At 45.0% G+C, this 20,194-nt stretch overlaps 1 protein-coding gene across 1 annotated transcript in view; it reads right to left on the minus strand.

Moving 5' to 3' along the window:
* Window positions 1-16,786, minus strand: part of rftn1b (raftlin, lipid raft linker 1b) — a gene marked incomplete at its 3' end in the record, with an annotated part of 73,422 nt that extends 56,636 nt beyond the window's left edge. The window contains exons 1-2 of the mRNA XM_080541169.1: window positions 16,676-16,786; window positions 9,235-9,401 (exon numbers count right to left, since the gene is read on the minus strand). Of these exons, the coding sequence (XP_080397295.1) occupies window positions 9,235-9,379 (145 nt within the window). The 5' untranslated portion in view covers window positions 9,380-9,401; window positions 16,676-16,786. The remainder of the gene's footprint in view (window positions 1-9,234; window positions 9,402-16,675) is intronic.
* Between the last annotated feature and the right edge of the window lie 3,408 nt (window positions 16,787-20,194).

Raw genomic sequence — 20,194 nt, forward strand, 5'->3', positions numbered from 1 at the left:
ATATTTTGGCACCATCTTTGACCTTTGACCTTTCTTATGTATCAGATTTTATTTATTTTTTTGGATTTTTTTGGGTTGGCCGACCAATGGTATGGAAATTCGGCATTGAAACCGGACATGACACATTCTCCAGTTGGAGAAAACTGGAAGTGACTTCGGCCGTGTTTACCGTCTCGGAAACAAAATGGTGGCATCGTATAGCATGCAAAGTTGTGAATCTTTTTTTGATATCGATGAAGAGAATTGATGGAGGTAAGCTCTTTATATCACTTCGGATCCACCTGTGGGTCCTTAACACTACGGAGGAAAGGCGAAGTTCTATTTATAATATATATATCCGTGGCAATTTACATGTTTATCAGTTTAAGCGCAGGCTTACCCTTGAGAAACCACAGATTGCGGCCAGTGTTATCACTGTGGTGTGTGTGTGTGTACAGTAGCCTACTGCATGTGTGTGACTCAAGGCTGCCAAGATTAGTCGACTAGTCACGACGACGTCGACTACCAAAATCGTCGCCGACATATTTGGTAATCGCCGTAGTCGCATGTTTTTTTGGAGCTGAAATAAGTTTTTTTTTTTTTTTTTTTTTGCCTAGCACCAGGGGAGCCCCCCCTCCCAAATTTCGTTGTTTGGTACCTGTACTATATCAATGACAATAAAGACCATTCATTTCATTCGATAAGCATTCGTTTTTCTTCCCTGAAGCTGCCACTGGCTAGCGTCTCCCAGTGTCTTTGATGTACATGCGCAGTGTCGGTCATCCGGGGCACACGTGACTTCCCCGGAAAAACAAACAGAGAAATGTCTTCCTGTCCTCGTACCTCTAAAGTGTGGGAGCATTTCAACCACAACGTTGAAAAAAAGAATGTAAAATGTAAAATTTGCAAAGCTGAACTCGCTTATCATGGCAGCACGTCTATGATGCGCGAGCATCTAAAAAGGAAGCACGTTGTGGCAGATGACGAGGAAGACGATGGCTCGTCTCGGTAAGCTAGTTAGCTTGTTATTGGCTAACGATATCGTTACATTAAAAGCCTTCTTACATTATTTTACGTTGTCATCAAAGCGATACTTATCAAATAGCTAAAAAAATTGTCTTAACGTTACAGTGCTAAGAAGGCGCGTTCTACTATGAGATGAGTGAAGCAAAGCAAAACTTTTGTACTCTGTACAAGTATTTATTTTTGTTTTTGTATTCTTTTGGTTGCCTAGTGCCTAGCCTACCTCATTTTACTCAGCAGTTTGCACCCGCTACTACTCTTTACATTACATTACATGCAAGTGATGCCAGAAATAAATCTGCAAAGTTCATTAAAATATCTATTTTTGAGTGAACAATCATTTTAATTGTCTTTATTTTTAGTTAGCACATGCCTACAACAACAACTAACAACTTCAAGCTAAATTTAGAAGCTGATTTAGAAGATGATAGCTAAATAAGAGCGATTGAGTAATTGTGCGATAAGCTGTAATTTATGATCCGATTAGTCGACTAATCGTTAAAATAATCGGTGACTAGTCGACTATGAAAATAATCGTTTGTGGCAGCCCTAGTGTGACTGCGCCTGCATACAGTAGGCCTACATGACTCTTAACAGCATTTTAAACAAATAGGCTACTAGTCTCTCCTTCATGTTTTCCCATCGAGATACACTAGCATTAGCATTAGCTATAGCAAAGGTTGGTGATACGGATGACCACAAATAACAAATAGGGACTTCTAATGGCTAGAGCCAAGGGGATACTGTACAGTACATCCCAGGAGGCTCTCTTAAATTATAAACACAATGATACTCTATCGTTCACATCCTTTTTTTTTTTTTTTGGTAATTAACTGACATCAGTAGGCCCCATACTCACACCTCGTTCTCACCGCAGATGGAACTGCACCAAGCGACAGGTGGTTGATCGTCATGGAAACTAACATCCCGCCACTGTGCTTGAATCCATGGAAACAACACCTGAGACGCGTAGCTAACGACCCAGCCGTTTGAGTGAATTATGAGATAGATCCCTAACAATTACCGAATGTGTGTGTGATCTATTTTATAATGAAGACCCTACTGTGCCAGCGCAACACCTGTCTCCATCTTTTGTTTCCAAATGAGAAGAATACAGTATAGCACTCCAAACACACAGAGAAGATTATTAGAGATAATTGGGGGAAGTGATACCTTTCAGAATTGCAAGGGAATAACAAAACAATTAAAGTGCATGTCTGGCGTTATGAAGAATGATGAAACAGGAAGAAATGCACCAGCCTGGCGTTAGAAACAAGCTCCTGAGTGACGTGCAGACCAACAGGTGTAGCCAGACTGGTGCTATGCACCCTTCAAACAGAAACGTAAGAAACACAAACACAATAACGCCACAGAGTGGAAGCGGTTCAAACATTGACACATGAATCTATTTGAGGAGCCACTTTGTCAATACAGCACTCTACCCTACATTTCCTTTCCTGTCTTCCACACATCTCTCTCAGAGTTTGTCGATGGCTTTGGATAAAGTCGGTGTGGGTATAGGCTACTTTATTCACTTATCCACTTATCGACGGAGCATCCTTCAAACTTCCATGAGCGTCGATCTCGCAGTGAAGTCTCATATTGGTTCACACAGCTGGACGTAGTAGACCTCCGCTATCTGAGCAGATCTTAATGAGATAAAACTTCAAATATACTTTTTTTTGGTCAGATATCAGACTTTTCATAACACGTCGGCTTAGAGGGGTTCAAACAACTTTCAAGAGATTCTGTTGCCCTTAATTGGTGCTTCTCGGAAGAGAATGGCTGTACGATAAGCAGTGACGAACACAACAGTCTTAAGCTTCTCATGGGTGATATTTAGCGAGAGCACATTCCATATCTCTCAAGAACAATTTCACAACCTAATTTAAAATGAATACATCCTTTATGTCAAATAAAACTTTCTCAGATAACCAATGCCTACTTATTAATTATTGTATGAAACACTGAGGTGGACCTTCAAATAGCTAAATAGGATTCTTTGAAAACAGAAACACCCAAAGCTAGCCTAAAGGAAGTAAGGTCAAGGATGAGGTCATTTCCCCTACACCATGAGCAATGGCCCAAAGCCATCTTTACTGAGGTATAGAGTCTCCAACAATAGGAGTGACAAACACAAAAGTTCCTATTTTCTTTTCCACAGACAAATACAATACGGTTGTTCCTTATTTGGGTTCTTTGAAGGCTGGGGCAGAGGTTGGCTGAAGTGTATTGTTACATTTAGTTTGTTTACCCCTGTGCCATTGAGGCGTAGATTGGATTTCAACACAATCAATACTGGCATATTGGATCAGAGTAAGAGGACAATAAGACCCAATAAAAGTGTGCGGGGGCGTTCGGGCGTGTTGTGTATCAGACCAGTGGGAAGAGCATGGAGGCTGGGATAGAAACAGCAGGAACACTCTCTCTCTCTCTCTCTCTCTCTCTCTCTCTCTCTCTCTCTCTCTCTCTCTCTCTCTCTCTCTCTCTCTCTCTCTCTCTCTCTCTCTCTCTCTCACACTCACACACACACACACACACACACACACACACAGACACACACACACACGCACACACACACACACAAACGCACAACTCAGAACCCACTCTGTCACACACAAAGCGAGGGACCTCCTGTCCTGAAAGCTAAATAACACAGGTTTATCTCTGGCCTGCCAACTAAATCAAATCATGAGGAGAATATTTGCCTCTGCAGAGAAGAGCAAACATGGTTGCCTGTACACATGCTTCATATTGTGAACTTAGGTTCAGCTAACCACATGGCAGAATAGGCCCTTAGACACAGGAAGCAGTCTTTGCAGAATAAGAAGAATTTCCTCCTGTACAAACAAGGCTAATCTCAAACATATTGCACAGACACAAGCTCAGATACGGGGCATTGAGAGAGAGAGAGAGAGAGAGAGAGAGAGAGAGAGAGAGAGAGAGAGAAGGGAGGGGCAGGGGTAAGAGCAGGAGGGGGAGAGGAAGGAACCGTGTAGAAATCTGCGTTTCCTGTTGATGAAAACGTTGTCAGCAGTTGCTCGTGTTTGAAGCCTAACGAATGGAACCTGCTGAGTTTTATAATGTCAGTCTGCTAAATGCTGCTCCACCAACTTTGCTTGTCTGAAACAATAGTCTGGCATTCCCCAGCTTGAGTGGCCCAGAACAATACAAGTAGAAGTGTCTTGGACATGTGGCTGTAGACACATACAGTATATATTATTTTGTTTCTTTTTATTGGATGTTATTTTGTATTACATTTTTAAATGATATATAGGATTACATAAGACATACACACTTACAAGGACCATTCTTATTTGGACACAAGATTAGAGAAGCTTCATCCAGGCCCATCCAAGCCACCATCCAGGCCCGCAATGCTTCCTGCCTAGGTCTGACCTATAATCCACAAGACCTGTATCTTCCTGTTGCATTGGGTTGCAACAGGATCCATTTACCCTCAAATGTAATATAAAATAGCCATGTTAGTCACGAGCTGCCAAACTATATATTTAGAAAATGAACAAAAGGCTGTGATATCCTTATGTCCCTAAGAGAGGAGATAAGACACGGTAGTCTAGCAGTGTAATGCACAACACAATGCTTACATTTATAGTTTTTCTCAATCGCTTTCACACTAACACTGGAACCTGAGACACAATGACCAAAACCCAAAGCTCAACAGCTATCTCACACCAAATCTGCACAAATACAAACACATTTCCTGCTTTTCACTCATTTTGCGGCTCTAAACCACACTTTTTGCAAAACACTCATTGATAAAATCTCTTGTGTTCACATGGAAAAGATTCAGAATGCTAACCCCAAACCACCAATCCCACAATCACACTCATATGGGCAAACACCTATTGCTTTTCAATTAGCAATCAAAGCTTTTGCAATAAAAGGGCCAAAGGTGAGCTCTCCTGTTTTAGAGAACATTGGATGCCAACTTTGCAGAGAGACATAGAGCGAGAGGTGTGAGAGTCAGAGTCAGAGAGTCAGGAGGAGGAGGAGGAGGAGGAGGAGGAGGAGGACGACGACAAGGACAAGGATGGGCAATAGCAAGAGCAAAAGGACAACCAAGACTACGACCTAGGAGAGCAATTGGGCCACTTTGGTTGACCACGTTGATGAAGTGGGTTTCAACCTCGCAAAAAGGCGACAACGGGGAAGGAACGTCATCAGCCAGCGTGACATTGTAGAGGTTCCTGGCCATGCAGCGAGGGAGGAACATCACCATATGCACAGTTATGTTACATATCCTCCATCCTCCATCACCATTCAACCATTGGCCCCTATAATAGTGCCCATCTCATCGCTTTCCTGGACACACTACAGTTCTTTTCAGCTCGGCGTAGGAAGGTATATGAACGCAGGCCCCATGAGCGCATACCTCCTCGACAAGCAATGGAGGATGCATGGTGATATAGCTGCTGAAGCCTATCAGGGCTGGATTTGTCATGCCAGGCGATACCTTCCCTGCTGCTTGGCCAGGGAGAACATTGCCTGTGATGTCGATGAGGTCCTGTGGCCAGACAGAAATGAAAGGCAGGATGCAGCCTCATTTTCTTTTTCTTTACAATGCAGAAGGCTTATTTTCTTTTTTCTATTGTTCGTTCTGTATGAAGAGCATTTGCTGAGATGTAGGCTATACAGTATTTCAGAATAATAAAAAAAACATTCTATTGTTGCATTTGTGTGTTTTATATTTGAGTATGAAAACTCAATTAATAACAGGCTTACTGTATGTATCTAGTGTAACACTGAAAATGCAAAAGGCCTACTGATAATCTTATCAGTCATCATAGTGTTTTCCATTGAGCACATCAGTGTTCAGTTGGTTCTTAGAAGTGTCTATAGAGTGTCATTTGACGACAAAATCTCATTTTGAGAAGACATAACATTATTTTGAATGCAGTGTTTGCTTTTGCACGAGATTTGTGACGTTTGGGGTTCTGTGTGTGAGTTTTGGGATTTGTGTTTAGAGTTTTGAGAAAACGGGGACGATATATAAAATGGGGGACGATATAAAATGCACACACTGTAGCCTACACAAGTCTCTTTGGAAAAAGGTGTCTGCTAAACGGCATATAGGTACTGTCCAGTGGCGTACCGCAAAATCCCGAGGCCCCCCCGCAAGGTGGCGGCGGGGGCCCTTTCGCAACGGAGGTTAAAAAAAAACGTGCGTTTTTTAGAGTCCGATGCGTTATTGACGTTGTGAAATTTCGCAATATGCACTCTACATTCTAAATGCTTGACTTAGCAAAAGGTACAAACAAGTGAGAGCAATAGCCTATGACTAAAACCAAATGGTACTGTCATCAGGTTGCTATCGCTGTCACCTTCATATTCATTCAGAATGCAGAACGTGTGTGTCTCTTCTATTTAGTGCGTTTCTACATCACAAACACCATCCTGGGCGGAACCGAGCGTGTTTGATCTCCGCGCCGCCAAAGCCCCACACTGTGTGAATATAATTGAAATCTAATGTAAAACCCGATGACCGTGAATCCCCTCCCTCAATGTCATTTCCCTGAGAAACGCATTTCAATTCTCCCTCTCGGTGTGCAGAACCGGGGATAAATCCCAGCTCCCCGCCGCCTCCGTCGGCTAATCTCCACTTGGAACACCATCGCGGCGTTCCCGTATTCCCGCTGACCTCCCCCTCGCCACGCTCCGTATTCACGGCTGTGAGCCGGTCGCGCGGGGAGAAGCCTGCTTCTGCATGTCACTCAACTGGCTGCCTGGCGCGGTGCAAAGGCTTATATTAACAAGGCTCTGGGAGTTTTGCATATAAATAATGTGTCTGCGCCAAGATGAAATCAAATGGTATGCTCGCGTGTGTGTGTGGGTGTGTGGGGGTGGGGAGGTGTCTGTGCCTCTGTCTGGGAGTGTGTCTGTGTCTGTGTGTGCCTACTGGCTTTGATTTCAAGGACAACTTTTCTGTATAGTGTGTATGTGTAGTGTGTTTTCAATTTCTCATCCCTCTTGACATTTTAAACATTTGAAATCCCATTTTAGAAAATATATTCGTGCCAGGAACTCTAAGTAGCTACCTTTCCTGTGTTTACTGTGAGATGGCTTCTTTCCACATCGGTTAGCACAATACTTTGCTTATCCTTTTCCTTATGGGGGTCATGGTTTTAATAACAAATAATGCGAGCCTCTTTGTCTCAAAGGCAGTTTCAGAGGTAAACAATAGGTAGTGTGGTGGCCATGAACTTGGATGTGTGCAATAAACTGATATCAAATGTCAGGTGATCGAGGCCGCTAGCTCAAGCTGCTCCATGACATTTACTTGCAGTTTATTAACAGAAGCTTGTGACACACTTCTCTTCATATATTTTATCCTTTCTTCATGAGCCACAATAATATCATATATTATTATTATGACCATTACATGGTCTCCTAAAATGTGATCATGTATTTCATTTCATTCTGCGCTGCATGCCATTGTGGTGGCAGTTTTAAGAGACTATTGATGTATATATAGAAAACAGTAACAAACAGAAATAAAATCAACCATAAGCAAATCTGTTCTTCATCTAATACTAATTGTTCCAGTCTGATGAATCCATTGTAATAACCTATGTTTCATGTTAGTTATGGAGTACCTACATCTACCTCTTTTGTGTGCTGTTTTCTTTTATATTTTCTCAGACAGCAGAATTAACTTTGGGAAGCACTATATAGCTACTTGTATTTACATACCTGGTACAAGATGGTTACATAAGTACTATACATTATACCCTCGCAGCTACCGTGGAAGACTGCAAATATTTAGCCACCCAGTCCCAGCAGACACCTAGGGACTTGATGACACAGAGCACACTCCTATGAACACACTCCTATGAACACACTCCTATGAACACACACAATGAGTCAGAGAAAGAGAGAGAGAGAGAGAGAGAGAGAGAGAGAGAGAGAGAGAGAGGGGCTATATGTAGAGACTGATACCCAGAGAGAGAGAAAGAGAGAGAGGGAGAGAGAGAGAGAGGGAGATAGAGAGACAAAGAGAGAAAGAGAGAGAGAGACAGAGAGAGAGAGAGAGAGGGAGAGAGAGAGAGAGAGAAAGAGAGAGAGAGAGAGACACAGAGAGAGAGAGACACAGGGAGAGAGAGAGAGAGACACACAGAGAGACACAGAGAGAGAGAGAGAGAGAGAGAGAGAGAGAGAGAGAGAGAGTAGAGGACTACAGGTAGAGGCTGACACCCCCAGACAAACGCAGACCAAAGCACCACACAGGGCCCCAGAGCCAGACCACAGCCCCAGACACCAAGAGGATGTACCACATCTGCTCCCCCAAGCCAAGAAGACCGACTAATGGAGACTAATACATTGTCCCAGTCTCCCCTCCACACACTGCATCTCTCAGCCCCAGAGAACCGCCACCCCTCCCTCCACCCCTCCCTCCACCCCTCCACCCCTCCCTCCACCCCATCCACTCCTCCACACCACCGACCTCATGGTCTCAGCCGTAACAGTCTTTGAGGGAAATAACAGAGTGGTGTCTATATTTAGCATGGAAGCCTCCACTGCTCTCTCTCTCTCTCTCTCCCTGTGTACATGCACAGTACCATGCACCAGGTCTCAGGAAGCAACACCCACATTCCTTGCATCTCATAAACACAGAATGCGGAGAGAACCCCCCCCCCCGCCCCCCATCCATCCACCCGCCATCTCCCCCCCCCCAGCCATCCACCCCCCCCCCCCTCTCCTCAGAATGCAGAGAGAACCCCCGACCCCTCCCTCACCCCTTCAGAATGCAGAGAGAAATCCCCCCCCCATCTACCTGCACTCCACCCCCCCCCACCCTCCCCCCCCCCCACCCTCCCCCCCCCCCCCCCCCCCCCCCCGTCTCTGGCCTGGGAGTGTGTAGGCAGGAGAGAGACGGAGGTGGAGATGGGAAGTCTGGAAATGGTAAAGTGATCCCGTCTCACGGAGGTGCGTGGAGGTTGAGTGTAATGTGCCGTAATGACTGTTGGACTTTCATCAGAGCCAGAAGAAGAAAAAAAAAACATTTTATCAAAACAGCTTTGTATTTGGTGTGTGGGTGGGGAAACACAACACGATTAGTAGGCATACCACAATGTGATAGCATGACTACTGCATCCTTAAAATGGTCAACAGCAAGTCAGCAACTGAACCACCACAACAAAGAAACATGTTGTGTTTACTTGACTGTGCTCGGGGCGTATACTGTGTATATACAGTAGTTGCCAGGCTTACCGTCTTTGCCCACAATGAAGTCGAGGAAGCGGTAGGTGTAGGCCACCCCCACCTTGGTCTCCACCTGGGGTCTCTTCAGGGTGGAGTAGATCTTCCCAGGACTGTTCTCCTCTGACGGCTTCAGCTTTCGCAACCCACAGCCCATCTCCCCGGAGGATGAATGTACCCTGCAAGACAAGAGTGGGTGTGGTGAGGTTAAGTCTGGTGTGTGTGTGTGTGTGTGTGTGTGTGTGTGTGTGTGTGTGTGTGTGTGTAAAACTGGACACCAGTCCCCAAAGCATCACGGATGTCTTATTGAAGGAGAGATGGATTAATCTCTCCCTCTTTCAAACGCACACAAACACACACACACACACACACACATACACACACACACACACACACACAAACCCAGAGACACACACACACTCACTCACTAACGGGCATGGTCCCTCAGGGAGTTTCAGAGGGATAACCAATAGAGAACTACATGGAGGATAAGCGGCTCCATGGAAACGACCGTGGAAGAGCGAGGAACAGGAACAGGAACAGGGGCCCCTACAGAGCCACAGCATCGGGCGTCACCAGTACTCACGTTGTTAAAAAAAATCTGGGGGGATGGTGGATTTTATTATTTGTGCTGATGACAGCGCAGAGGGTGGGAGACCAACTGTGTACCCTTTTGATTATTATTAAAGCATAAAGATAATTATTATACTCCTAAAACAACATGCATGTTATGGATGTTAGATGTCAGATACTCCATACATTGCTCTTGACCGAGGCATCTCAGAATTGGAGTCGGTCCCCGGGCTACCATGGCACCACTGCTCTTACATAGTTAGGGTGAAATGCAGGGGGACAATTAGTGCAAAGATATTTTTTTAATACCACGTTCATTGATAAAATGACATAAGGGATGGAAAGGGTTTGTGGCAGTTTTAGAAGGGGGATGATTTTGACCGTTTTTATTTCAGGGCATCCCCCCTCATCCCCCCTCAACTCGAGTCCTGGGTGTCACCCAGAGGACTCGTGACAGTGATGCTGTCATTGGCTGGACTAGGTAATATATCTGATTGTGTACTGCTGATTAAACTCAGGAGGTTGGATGGGGGTGGAGGCGGCGGGGGGGAGGGGGGGGGGCACTGGCACTGGCACTGCCCCCCCCCCCCCCCCCCAACTGATGAGGAACGCTCTTTATTATGTTCCCCCTCTAATTCCTCTACTGCGTTCCAGGATCCGGCGGGCGGGCGGACTAATCTGAGAGGATGCTGGCGAGACGAAGCAGGGAGATGGGAGAGGACGGGCGCCCCGTTAATGAGGTGAGCAGGAAGAATGGAAAGGTGAGAATCAATCAAGGGAGAAAGAGGAAATGGGGGGGCAGCTTGGTGATTGTTCGTTAGGCAGGCGAGGTGGGTAATGCATGGCAAGTGGAGTCTGGAGAGGGGGATGGGGGGGGCTGTAATTAGACCCTGTTGAATAGGAGGGAGATGAGAAAGGAGGGGGGGGGTGGGGGGGAGATGGCACGGGAGATTCACAACTGTTGTCATGAGAGTCATTGTCTTAAATGTCACTTGTGTCTGGGTTAATATGTTAATATCCCAATCAAAATGTGCATTTTAACTGGATATGTCTACATGAGCCATTATTTATTTATTTTATTCAAGAATGTGCACCTAATTTCGTAATTGATTGTCAATTCAATGTGAGGCACACTGGCAGGATGCGTGATGTTGTTATCTTTGCGGACGTGGTTCAAAGATGGGTTAGCGTTCTAAATGGGTTCTAAATATTAAAAGCGGTGCTGAGAGTCGTCTCTGGGAAGTGTTTTGTTTCTCCTCTGCCTCTTCTAAACTGGAGCTCGTGCCTTCCCAAATGCATTTCCCAAATCAAGTGCACACATTTAAAAGCATCAATTTCCCTAACATTGTTTCAATCGATCCTAACTGCCACTCAGGACCTCACTCTAAAGCGACTCGGCTGAATGAAAACATCAGAAACGATTCTGTCATCAAAGAAGAAGCCAAAAAAGCCAACAATATTTTAAAAAGTTGCCTACAGTCACTCCTCCTCCTACAATAAGAAGCTTTATCATCCCCCTCTCCTCTCTGATGTGCTCCTGTCTCCGTTTCAGTCAACTCCAGAGAGAGGCTCTGGAATATTATACTGTACAGGAGAGGAGAGGAGAGGGGGATGAAGTCAGAACAAAGAAGGAAGAGAGGGGGAACAAAAAGGGGGGGGGGGGGACACCGGAGGGCTTATTTGCATAGCTCCTGGAGAACGTGGAAGAGGCGAGGCGAACGGTTATATTTTTAGAGCTCACAGAGGAAGTGTGAGATGTTTATGATTTTCAGAATGACATTTGTCATGGACATTGATGGGCTGGGTTTTCGGGCCTTTCAGCAGCACTCAACTTTGGTTCCTCAAAACAGGAAAGAGCATTGATTTCTTTTTTGCTGAATTAGTAACGATCGTTTTCATTCCACGTCCTTTGTGTCGAGGTAATGGCAGTTGAGGCTTTACTCAATAAGAATTGTGTCAGGCGAGATGCTAGTGAAGTTCAAAGGGTTTGTTTTGATTGGACAGCACTTACATTTGGCCTTCCATTCCAAAACATCCCAGAGCACTTTATAGCATATTGTGTGTCAGGAGGCAACTTATTTCATCCTCAACCATGTTGTTTAGTGCCCTCCCTGGATCACACAGAATCCATTTTGTCAGCTTGGCAAGCTGACAGTGCTTCAATGGTGCAATGCCCCATGATAAACCTCGACACACTGTATCCCCTGTTGCTTTACAGTACATAGCACAGGAACTGAAAGTAACAATAATATCTTTTCCTGTGACATGCAGCTGGGAGGATATTGAGGGGCTATTATTGGATGATGATGTTGTGAAATGTCACCATGCGATGATACTGCAACTGTATTGGCAAATAATTGACCAGGGGGAGTGATGGAAGCATGATTTGTCTGTACTATTATCTAATGAAAACATTGAAGTATCAGATACAAGGATCTTGAGAGCAAAGATGGATTCGGGAAGACAAGATCTGGGATGACAAAATCTTTGTCTAGTGACTTGTATTATTAAATTAGAGTCGTGACTGGAGGAAAAGTCAACCTCATATTTAAAAAAAAAAAACTGCAGTTTTCTATTCCTCTTTTCTCTGTTTCATTCTCTCTCCCCTTGACTTGTCTCTTTAAGATGACAAATAAAGTGATTGTGCACAAGGCGCAGTTTCCTGGACCGGTGTTGTGTTGTCCAGTCAGGAGGGACGGGTCTCTCAGGAGGCCCTGAGCAGGACCCTGTTTGGCTGTCCTCCCTCCTTCCTTCCTTCCTTCCTTCCTTCATTCCTTGGTTCCTCACCTGGGCGGGACAGTGTACAGGGTGGGGGGGTGGGGAGGGTGGGGGCGGTTGGGGGTCGGAGCCAGGGGCCCGAGAGAGTAGATGAGGAGGTGGGCCAGGGTCGTACGCTCTACGACATTGCGTTACTGTTAGCGACCAGGGCCACAACACAATAACAAGGTACTCACCAGTGATATAGTTTAGTTGGACAACAGCAGCTACATTACGGGCTGGAAATAGGTGAACAATACAACCATCATATTGTACAATTCAAAGAATTGGGGCCTGCTCTGCAATACCTGGAATTGCTTTTTTGTGAGACGCACAGCAAGAATTAGTTATATAATATAAGAATCTCCAAGGATAACACATGATGAGGCACAGAGAAAATAAATCCTAGCTGTACTGTAGCTGTACAAGATGAGTGGTGGTGAAAAAAGAAAGTAGTTAGCAGTGTCAGCTTGAACCTGTTCAGGGTGTCAAGGATGAGTGTCGTGGCTGGCACTGTGGCTCACTGTGGCCCTGGCAAACCCATCCCGGCACTGTCTCAAGGCCTGGGCACAGCCCATACACTACTTGCACACACACACACACACACACACACACACACACACACTCGCTCACACACATACACTCACGCATGCACAATACACAAACACACACACACACACACATGTGCGTACACACACTCACACACGCACAACACACACACACACACACTCACATGCGCACAACACGCGCACACACACACACACACACACACAGACACACACAGACAGACACACACACACACACACAGACACACGCACACACACACACACACACAACACGCACGTAGGGAGCTATTGCCATGGGAACCAGACCCTTCACGACTATTCCCCTCTCAGGAGAATAATAGACACCAATATCTCTCTTTATTTTTTCTCTCTCTAAAGGGCTCAGCTCTCTCGTTTCTCCTTTTCTCCCTCTCTCATTCCGTCTGTAAGAACGGCTTACTCATTTCCTCCCTCTCATTCTCTCTCTCTCCCTCTCTCTCTCTCTTCCTCTCTCATTCTCTCTCTTCCTCTCTCTCTCTTCCTCTCTCTGTAAGAGCAAAACACACATTCTCTCTGTCTGTCGCTTTTTTTTGTGTTTGACAGTCATGAGCTTTAAATCTTATGCATAATCTATTCACGCTGGGATTTATACATTACTGTGAACTGAAATGCAAAACATTTTCTAAATCGACCAAGCATACACAATATAATAGATGTTTTGGTTATGGCCAAAGTGAAGGCACACAGCAAGAATGAAAATAACTAAGAGGAAGGCAGTTAAAAACAAGATTTCTTTTGGTATTACGGTATTATAGGGCAGGAGGTAGAGCCGGCGTCTAATGATCGCAAGGTCGGCAGATCGGCGGTTCGAGCCCCGGCCGGCCACTTGTCGAGGTGTCCTTGGGCAAGACACTGAACCCCAAATTGCTCCCAATGAGCGGGCCGGCGCCTTGCATGGTAGCTTGCCGCCATTGGTGTGTGAATGTGTGTGTGAATGGGTGAATGAGAGGCCATTGTAAAGCGCTTTGGAATAAGGTGCTATAAGTCAATCCATTTATGGTATTACCCCCAAAACAAAACAAAATGACGCTGAATGACTGATGGGTTTTTGTGAACCTCCTCGCGGCAGGTCATTTTTGATTAAAACCAAGCCAAGTTGTTTGCTTTTTACACCATATCGACATGGACTTGCTGAACATTACTCGATCAATACCACCGCAATCTTCTTGACCACCCCATTAGAACAAGTCAATTCCCCCTCCAGAAATATCAAAGGTTATTTTCCTCCTCGGTTAAGCCACTACACATAACTGGCTAATATTGGAACCAGTGTTTTTTCCTTCCAGCTTTGAGGATTTCTCCTAATATCCGATCTTACTCCAAGGTGATGCAGAAGGCTTGAATAACTCGGTATCTTTTAAAAACTAAGTAAGAGTGAGCTACGTAATTCTTTGCCAGTGATGTCTTGTAACTGAACGTCTGAAAGGACAGAGATGTAAGGCTCATGCAAGAGCATGATCCATTCAAACTGACATTGCTGGCAGGAGACGGGCTGAAATGACCCATCATCTTCCTGCATGTCATCAAACTAAGCAGCTCTTCCCCCAAAAGACTAACTCATGGTGGGTAGAGGGGACAGTATGAACAGAGAATGGGTTGTGTTGGTCATATCCAGTATTAGAGTTCATATTTTAATACATGCTCAATTCAATAATTCATGTCAGAGTGTTATAGGAAGACTATAATTCAATAAAGTTGTGTTCTTGAACATAAACATAAATGTGTGTTGATGTATACTGTACTAAAGTCTTTGAGTAGACCACTGTTCGTGCCAGTGGAGGCTGGTGGCTGGTGGAGGTAGACATCGGAGGACGGGTTCACTGTAATCCATGGAATGAGGAATGGTGTCAAACATTTGAGGAATACAGAATATTTGAATCAATGAAAGCTGGGCAATTAACTTAATCAAATTCAACTCTGTACAAAAAACATGATTATACACGGACCAGGTAGCAAACATAAAATAAGTCAATTAAAATACATGTTTGCTCAACGAATCCAGTTAGAAGGATTAACTCAGAGCAGTGTCCACATTTAGAAAATCTGCATAATGGTGAACAAAGTTCAAAACAACCTCAAAGACAGAATTGAATGAAGCCCCCCCCCCTCAAACTTTTACAGTGTTATACCCAATATGTGAACATATGCCTACATGTACCTGGATATACCTCACTATTACATCTACATGTTAACAATGTTGCAATGTTAATCGTTACTCCATTTTCAGTCACTTCACCTTTTGCCCTTTGAATTATTCATTTGTTCAAATTAGGCACGCAGTATGCGATGTACCAATACCACAATGAGTTCCACATTCAGGGTTGGCTGGTTGCAGTCTGGTTGTGGCTAGTCTGTGATGCAGTCATTTGGGGTTCCCGGTGGAAAGTGTTTCCCTCTGTGGATGTGGATGTGCTCGTGACCCAGCAACAGTAAAGGGTTAATGCAGCCCAGTGCTCGAAACCCACCAGCTGGATCTGATTAACGACAGTTCACTCAAACAACTCTCTCTCTCACACAAGACTGACTCTCTCTCTCTCTCTCTCTCTCTCTTTCTCTCTCTCATTCCTTCATTATCCCTCTCTCCTCCTGTCGTGTCTGTCAGTGTTCCTCTCTCATCATGCCTCTCTCTTCTCATTTCTCCCTGACATTCCCACCCTCCTGTTCCTTATCTCATCCTTCAACTTGTTTTCTCTTCCTTTTCTCTCTCTCACACACACACACACACACACACACACACACACACACATACACACGCACACACACACACACACACACACACACACACACACACACACATACACACGCACACACACACACACACACACACACAGACATACTATATGCTCATTTACACACACACACACACACACACACACACACACATCCTCTCTTCCACTCTTTCTCTAAGCAGTATGGACGGACGCTGTTTAATACTGTATGTCAAGGACATCTTGAAATACTGTCAAGGTTCAGTGATTGGAGCCAGGTAGACATTTCTGACATTCCACTCTGTACCATACATCATACATCGCACATGTGACTTCAAACCAACCAGCCCATTGATGTGCATGATTAACGCCCCGAGTGTGTGTGTGCGGTGTGTGCGTGTGTTATGTGTGTGCTGGTGTGTGTGTGTGTGGGAGGATTGTGGGCTGGGGATCAGGAGTTTGTTGTAAGACATGAGACACAACCCTAACTTGTGGCTTGTGGCACCACCGGTACAACCTCATTAATGTGATACTTAGCGGTTGGTGTTCGACAGTAGCCCACAACTATACTGCTACTCTCTATCTGTCCAATTAGGAGTACAATCTTGATACAGATCAATGTCTTCCCTACATATAGCTTTGATCAATGTCTCCTTGACTCATTACTTTTCTCTAGCCTAGATACAAACAAGACCATATCACCTACAGTACACACAATGTAGACTGGTGGTATATTAGTACACTACACATGATGTTAGTTACAGACACTAAGAGACGGGTGAGAGAGAGAGAGAGAGAGACGGCTGTTACCTGTTCAGAAGCTGTGGATTACGACAGTCGAGAAGTTCACTGTTGAGATCAGGAGAAAGCGACTGGACCTTCTCTTGCAAAACACAGGCTCATTCTACTGACAGGAGAACACCACAGAGGAAGAGCCAGCCCCACACACAAATCCTCTTAGATGGTTGACTCAGGTCCTGTCGGTTACTCAACAGAGGCAGAAGAAGAAGAGAAACAGGACAAGGACAGGAGTCTCGAGCGCGGACAGGATCAGTAGCTCCGGCGGTCTGCTCTCCCCTCACCAGTGGCTCGCAGGCAAACGGAGCGCAGCAAACACACTTTGCGTGTGTCTGTGTGTGTGTGTGTGTGTGTGCGAGTGTGTGTTTAGGTCATGCTCAAAGTATGCCCCGCTGATGTTCTGCAAGCTCAGGGAAACCACATCCTGTCACATACTGTATCTACCTTCTCTCTCTGTCTCTCTGTCTCTCTCTCTCCCCCTCTCTCTCTCGATATCCTGCTGTTTTTTCTCTCTCTCTCTCTCCTGTTCTCTCTCTTTCTTGCTCTCTCCTGTGATTGTCTGAAGCGACTGAGCAGTCTGACCCACCCCTCTGTTCAGTGTAGCCCCTCCACCTCTCTTTTCTCTTTCCCTCCCTCCCTCCCTCTCTTTCCCTCACTCACTCAAGGGCTTCTCCGGCAGCCGCACCAGTTCCAGCCGACTAACTGAAGAATCCATCTAAGGAGGAGGCTGGGGGAAACAGAGGGAGGGAGAGAGAGGACGGGAGTGGAAAAGAGGGAGGGAGGGCGGGAGGGAGGGGGAGAGAGAGAGAGAGAGAAGGGAGGAGAGGGCTGGGAAATGCCAGAGTCAGAGGCAGAGGAGGAGAGGTGGGAAAGGGAAGGGTCTATGAGGAGTAAAAGTAGGGAGGGAAGAAAGATACAGAGAAAGAAAGAGAGATAGGGACAGTCAGAGGTCTGGAGGACAGACAGAGGAACAGAGAAACTGTAGATATGGAAGGAGTTGTCATGGCACCCTAGCCAATTTGGGAGGCAGGGTAGAAGGTGTTTATTTAGGGGATAAGGATATGTGTGTCTCTCTGAACCCCTCTGTGTTACATATTTAATGTCGCTTCCATTGAGACCCCCCTATAGCTGCACATTCATTATTCAGACCAGTTATAAGGGACTACTGGTCTGGGGATAGTCACTCTGACACAGAACAACATTCTGCGAGTTCAAACAACACTGAAGCAAAACAACAACAACAACACAAAGAGGGCATGTAACTGTGTTATCTACACAACATGAATCAACCCAAGCCAAAAAAGTGTCAGGGGAAACGCTTGATCGTCCTGACTACCGGATCTCTCTCTCTCTCTCTCTCTCTCTCTCTCTCTCTCTCTCTCTCTCTCTCTCTCTCTCTCTCTCTCTCTCTCTCTCTCTCTCTCTCTCTCTAGTGAGTATACTAGGTTATTCACTTGGGAAGTGGCATGTACAGTGTTTTCACTCGATACTGACCCTTGCGCTACTTCAATAAATTGCTCCAATCTAAGACTGTTCATGTTCATTCACAGACTGGGGCTGGACTCCTAGCGAAGCACGTAGAGTGGAGAACCCCGGAAGCCTAGCGGTGGATGCCTCCCCTCTTGTAGAAGCCTCACTCCCCTTCTCTTCCTTGGTAAACAATCGAGGAAGAGACGAAGGGAGGACTATGGAGGAGAGAGCCGGAGCCCCAGCCCAAGGGGTAAGTGGTGTCCTAGTGCATAGTGAGTTGGACTGGTGATCAGAAGGTCATGAGTTCAAATCCCACCTGGGAACACCATCACCTAGTGTGCCCTTGAGTAAGGCACTTAGCCATAAGTTACTCCAGGGAGGCTGTCCACAATTTTGGTTCTCAAATCCTCAGACTTCTTTCTTTTCTCCATGTTCAGTGTGGTACACACAGACACACCACACACAGGTGCAAGTGTGATTTCTATATTGCCAGCACCTGTGACTTGTCATGCATGCTTGAAATACAATTATTTCTTACCATTTTAATAATAATATTTAAATAATTTTCCGTCCAGTCCATTTTTTGTTTTCTCTTCCTTTTCTCTCTCTCTCACACACACACACACACAGACAGACACACACACACAAACACATGCACGCACACACACACACACACACACACACACACACACACACACACACACACACACACACACACACACACATCCTCTCTTCCTTGGAGAACTCTTGGAGTTCTGTGTGGAATCATATCAGATTTGGCCTTCTTTCTCTGCTTTTCTGTGTTGCTCCAATGCAAAAAAAGAAATAAACATGTGAATACCAAGGCATTAGTAATTGCAAAAAAATTCTGGGAGAAGTGGTGCGTTATCTGACAGAAGTGCAGGTCAATATGCCAATATGTTTGTCCATGGCTGTATGTGTATAGGTAATGCAGTGTAACATCTTTAATCAATAACATTGGTTATGCTGTTTTTATGACTTCTTCTGTCTCTCCATGCACCCTAACCCTAACACCTTTGTTCTAACCCTAACACCACATGTTCTCAACTAAGGGGTCTTTCACATAATGCCTCCTCACCACCCAAGGCAACACATTATAAAACATATTTAAAAAATGTTTTGTGTCAACTTCATTCAACAAACGTACTGCCAGAAATGCACTGGCCAAATAAAATCGAAGTCACTAGCAGGGAAAATATTGATTGGTGATAATCCCAATAACATTCAGTATATATAATGATCCATATCCATATACAGCATACTGCAGTAATGGCATTCTCACATTCCCACGGTCATTCTCACATTCTCAAGGTCATTCTCAGCCCAGTTCCTTGGACAACTAGGCATTGGGCTGATTATTTGGTGAGACTGTTACAGTATTTGCACACTTTCATCCAAGAGCATCCTCTTCTCCCAGTGTGGCATTGGTCTTCAGTCAAAAGAAAAAAACCTATCTCTAGGCCACAAATTAACGATATGTCTGTTGGAAGCTTGAGATTCCCTCTCCATTCCAGAAAACCCTATTAGAGTTCAAAAACACTGCCTGAAAGCAGGCATGGAAACAGCTAACACACATCTCACTCTGAGCAACACACATCCAATTTGGAAGGGCATTTTTCAAAATAAGAGTATCTTAGGTAACGAGGTGACATTGGCAGCATGCATGACTACTGTGTTGTCCTTGGAGAAACTTTGAAACGTAATGTTATATGAAAATCCCCCGCTCCCCACCTTGTTACAATTGAATGAGATCGAAAAGCTACTAGGCAGCCGAAATAGCTCCTTCAGCGGAGCTTGAAGAGCAGTAATGATCACCCACAGGGTAATTGCCACCATGTTTAGTCCCGGCTAATCAGTTTATAATCCGTCAAAAGAATAAAGTTGAGGGACAAAGGCCATTCTACATGATGTCGTCAAGAGTGAAATGCTTGGGTGGTTATAGGCAAATGTGAAGCACAAATTGAGTGTGCAGTGTGGTGGAACTTAGTTCAACACTTGACTGTTACTGCTAAGGCGAACGCTCAGGGACACATCACTGAT

This window comes from Nansenia antarctica (genome assembly GCF_963989245.1).
Source record: "Nansenia antarctica genome assembly, chromosome: 10".
Taxonomy (NCBI): domain Eukaryota; kingdom Metazoa; phylum Chordata; class Actinopteri; order Argentiniformes; family Microstomatidae; genus Nansenia; species Nansenia antarctica.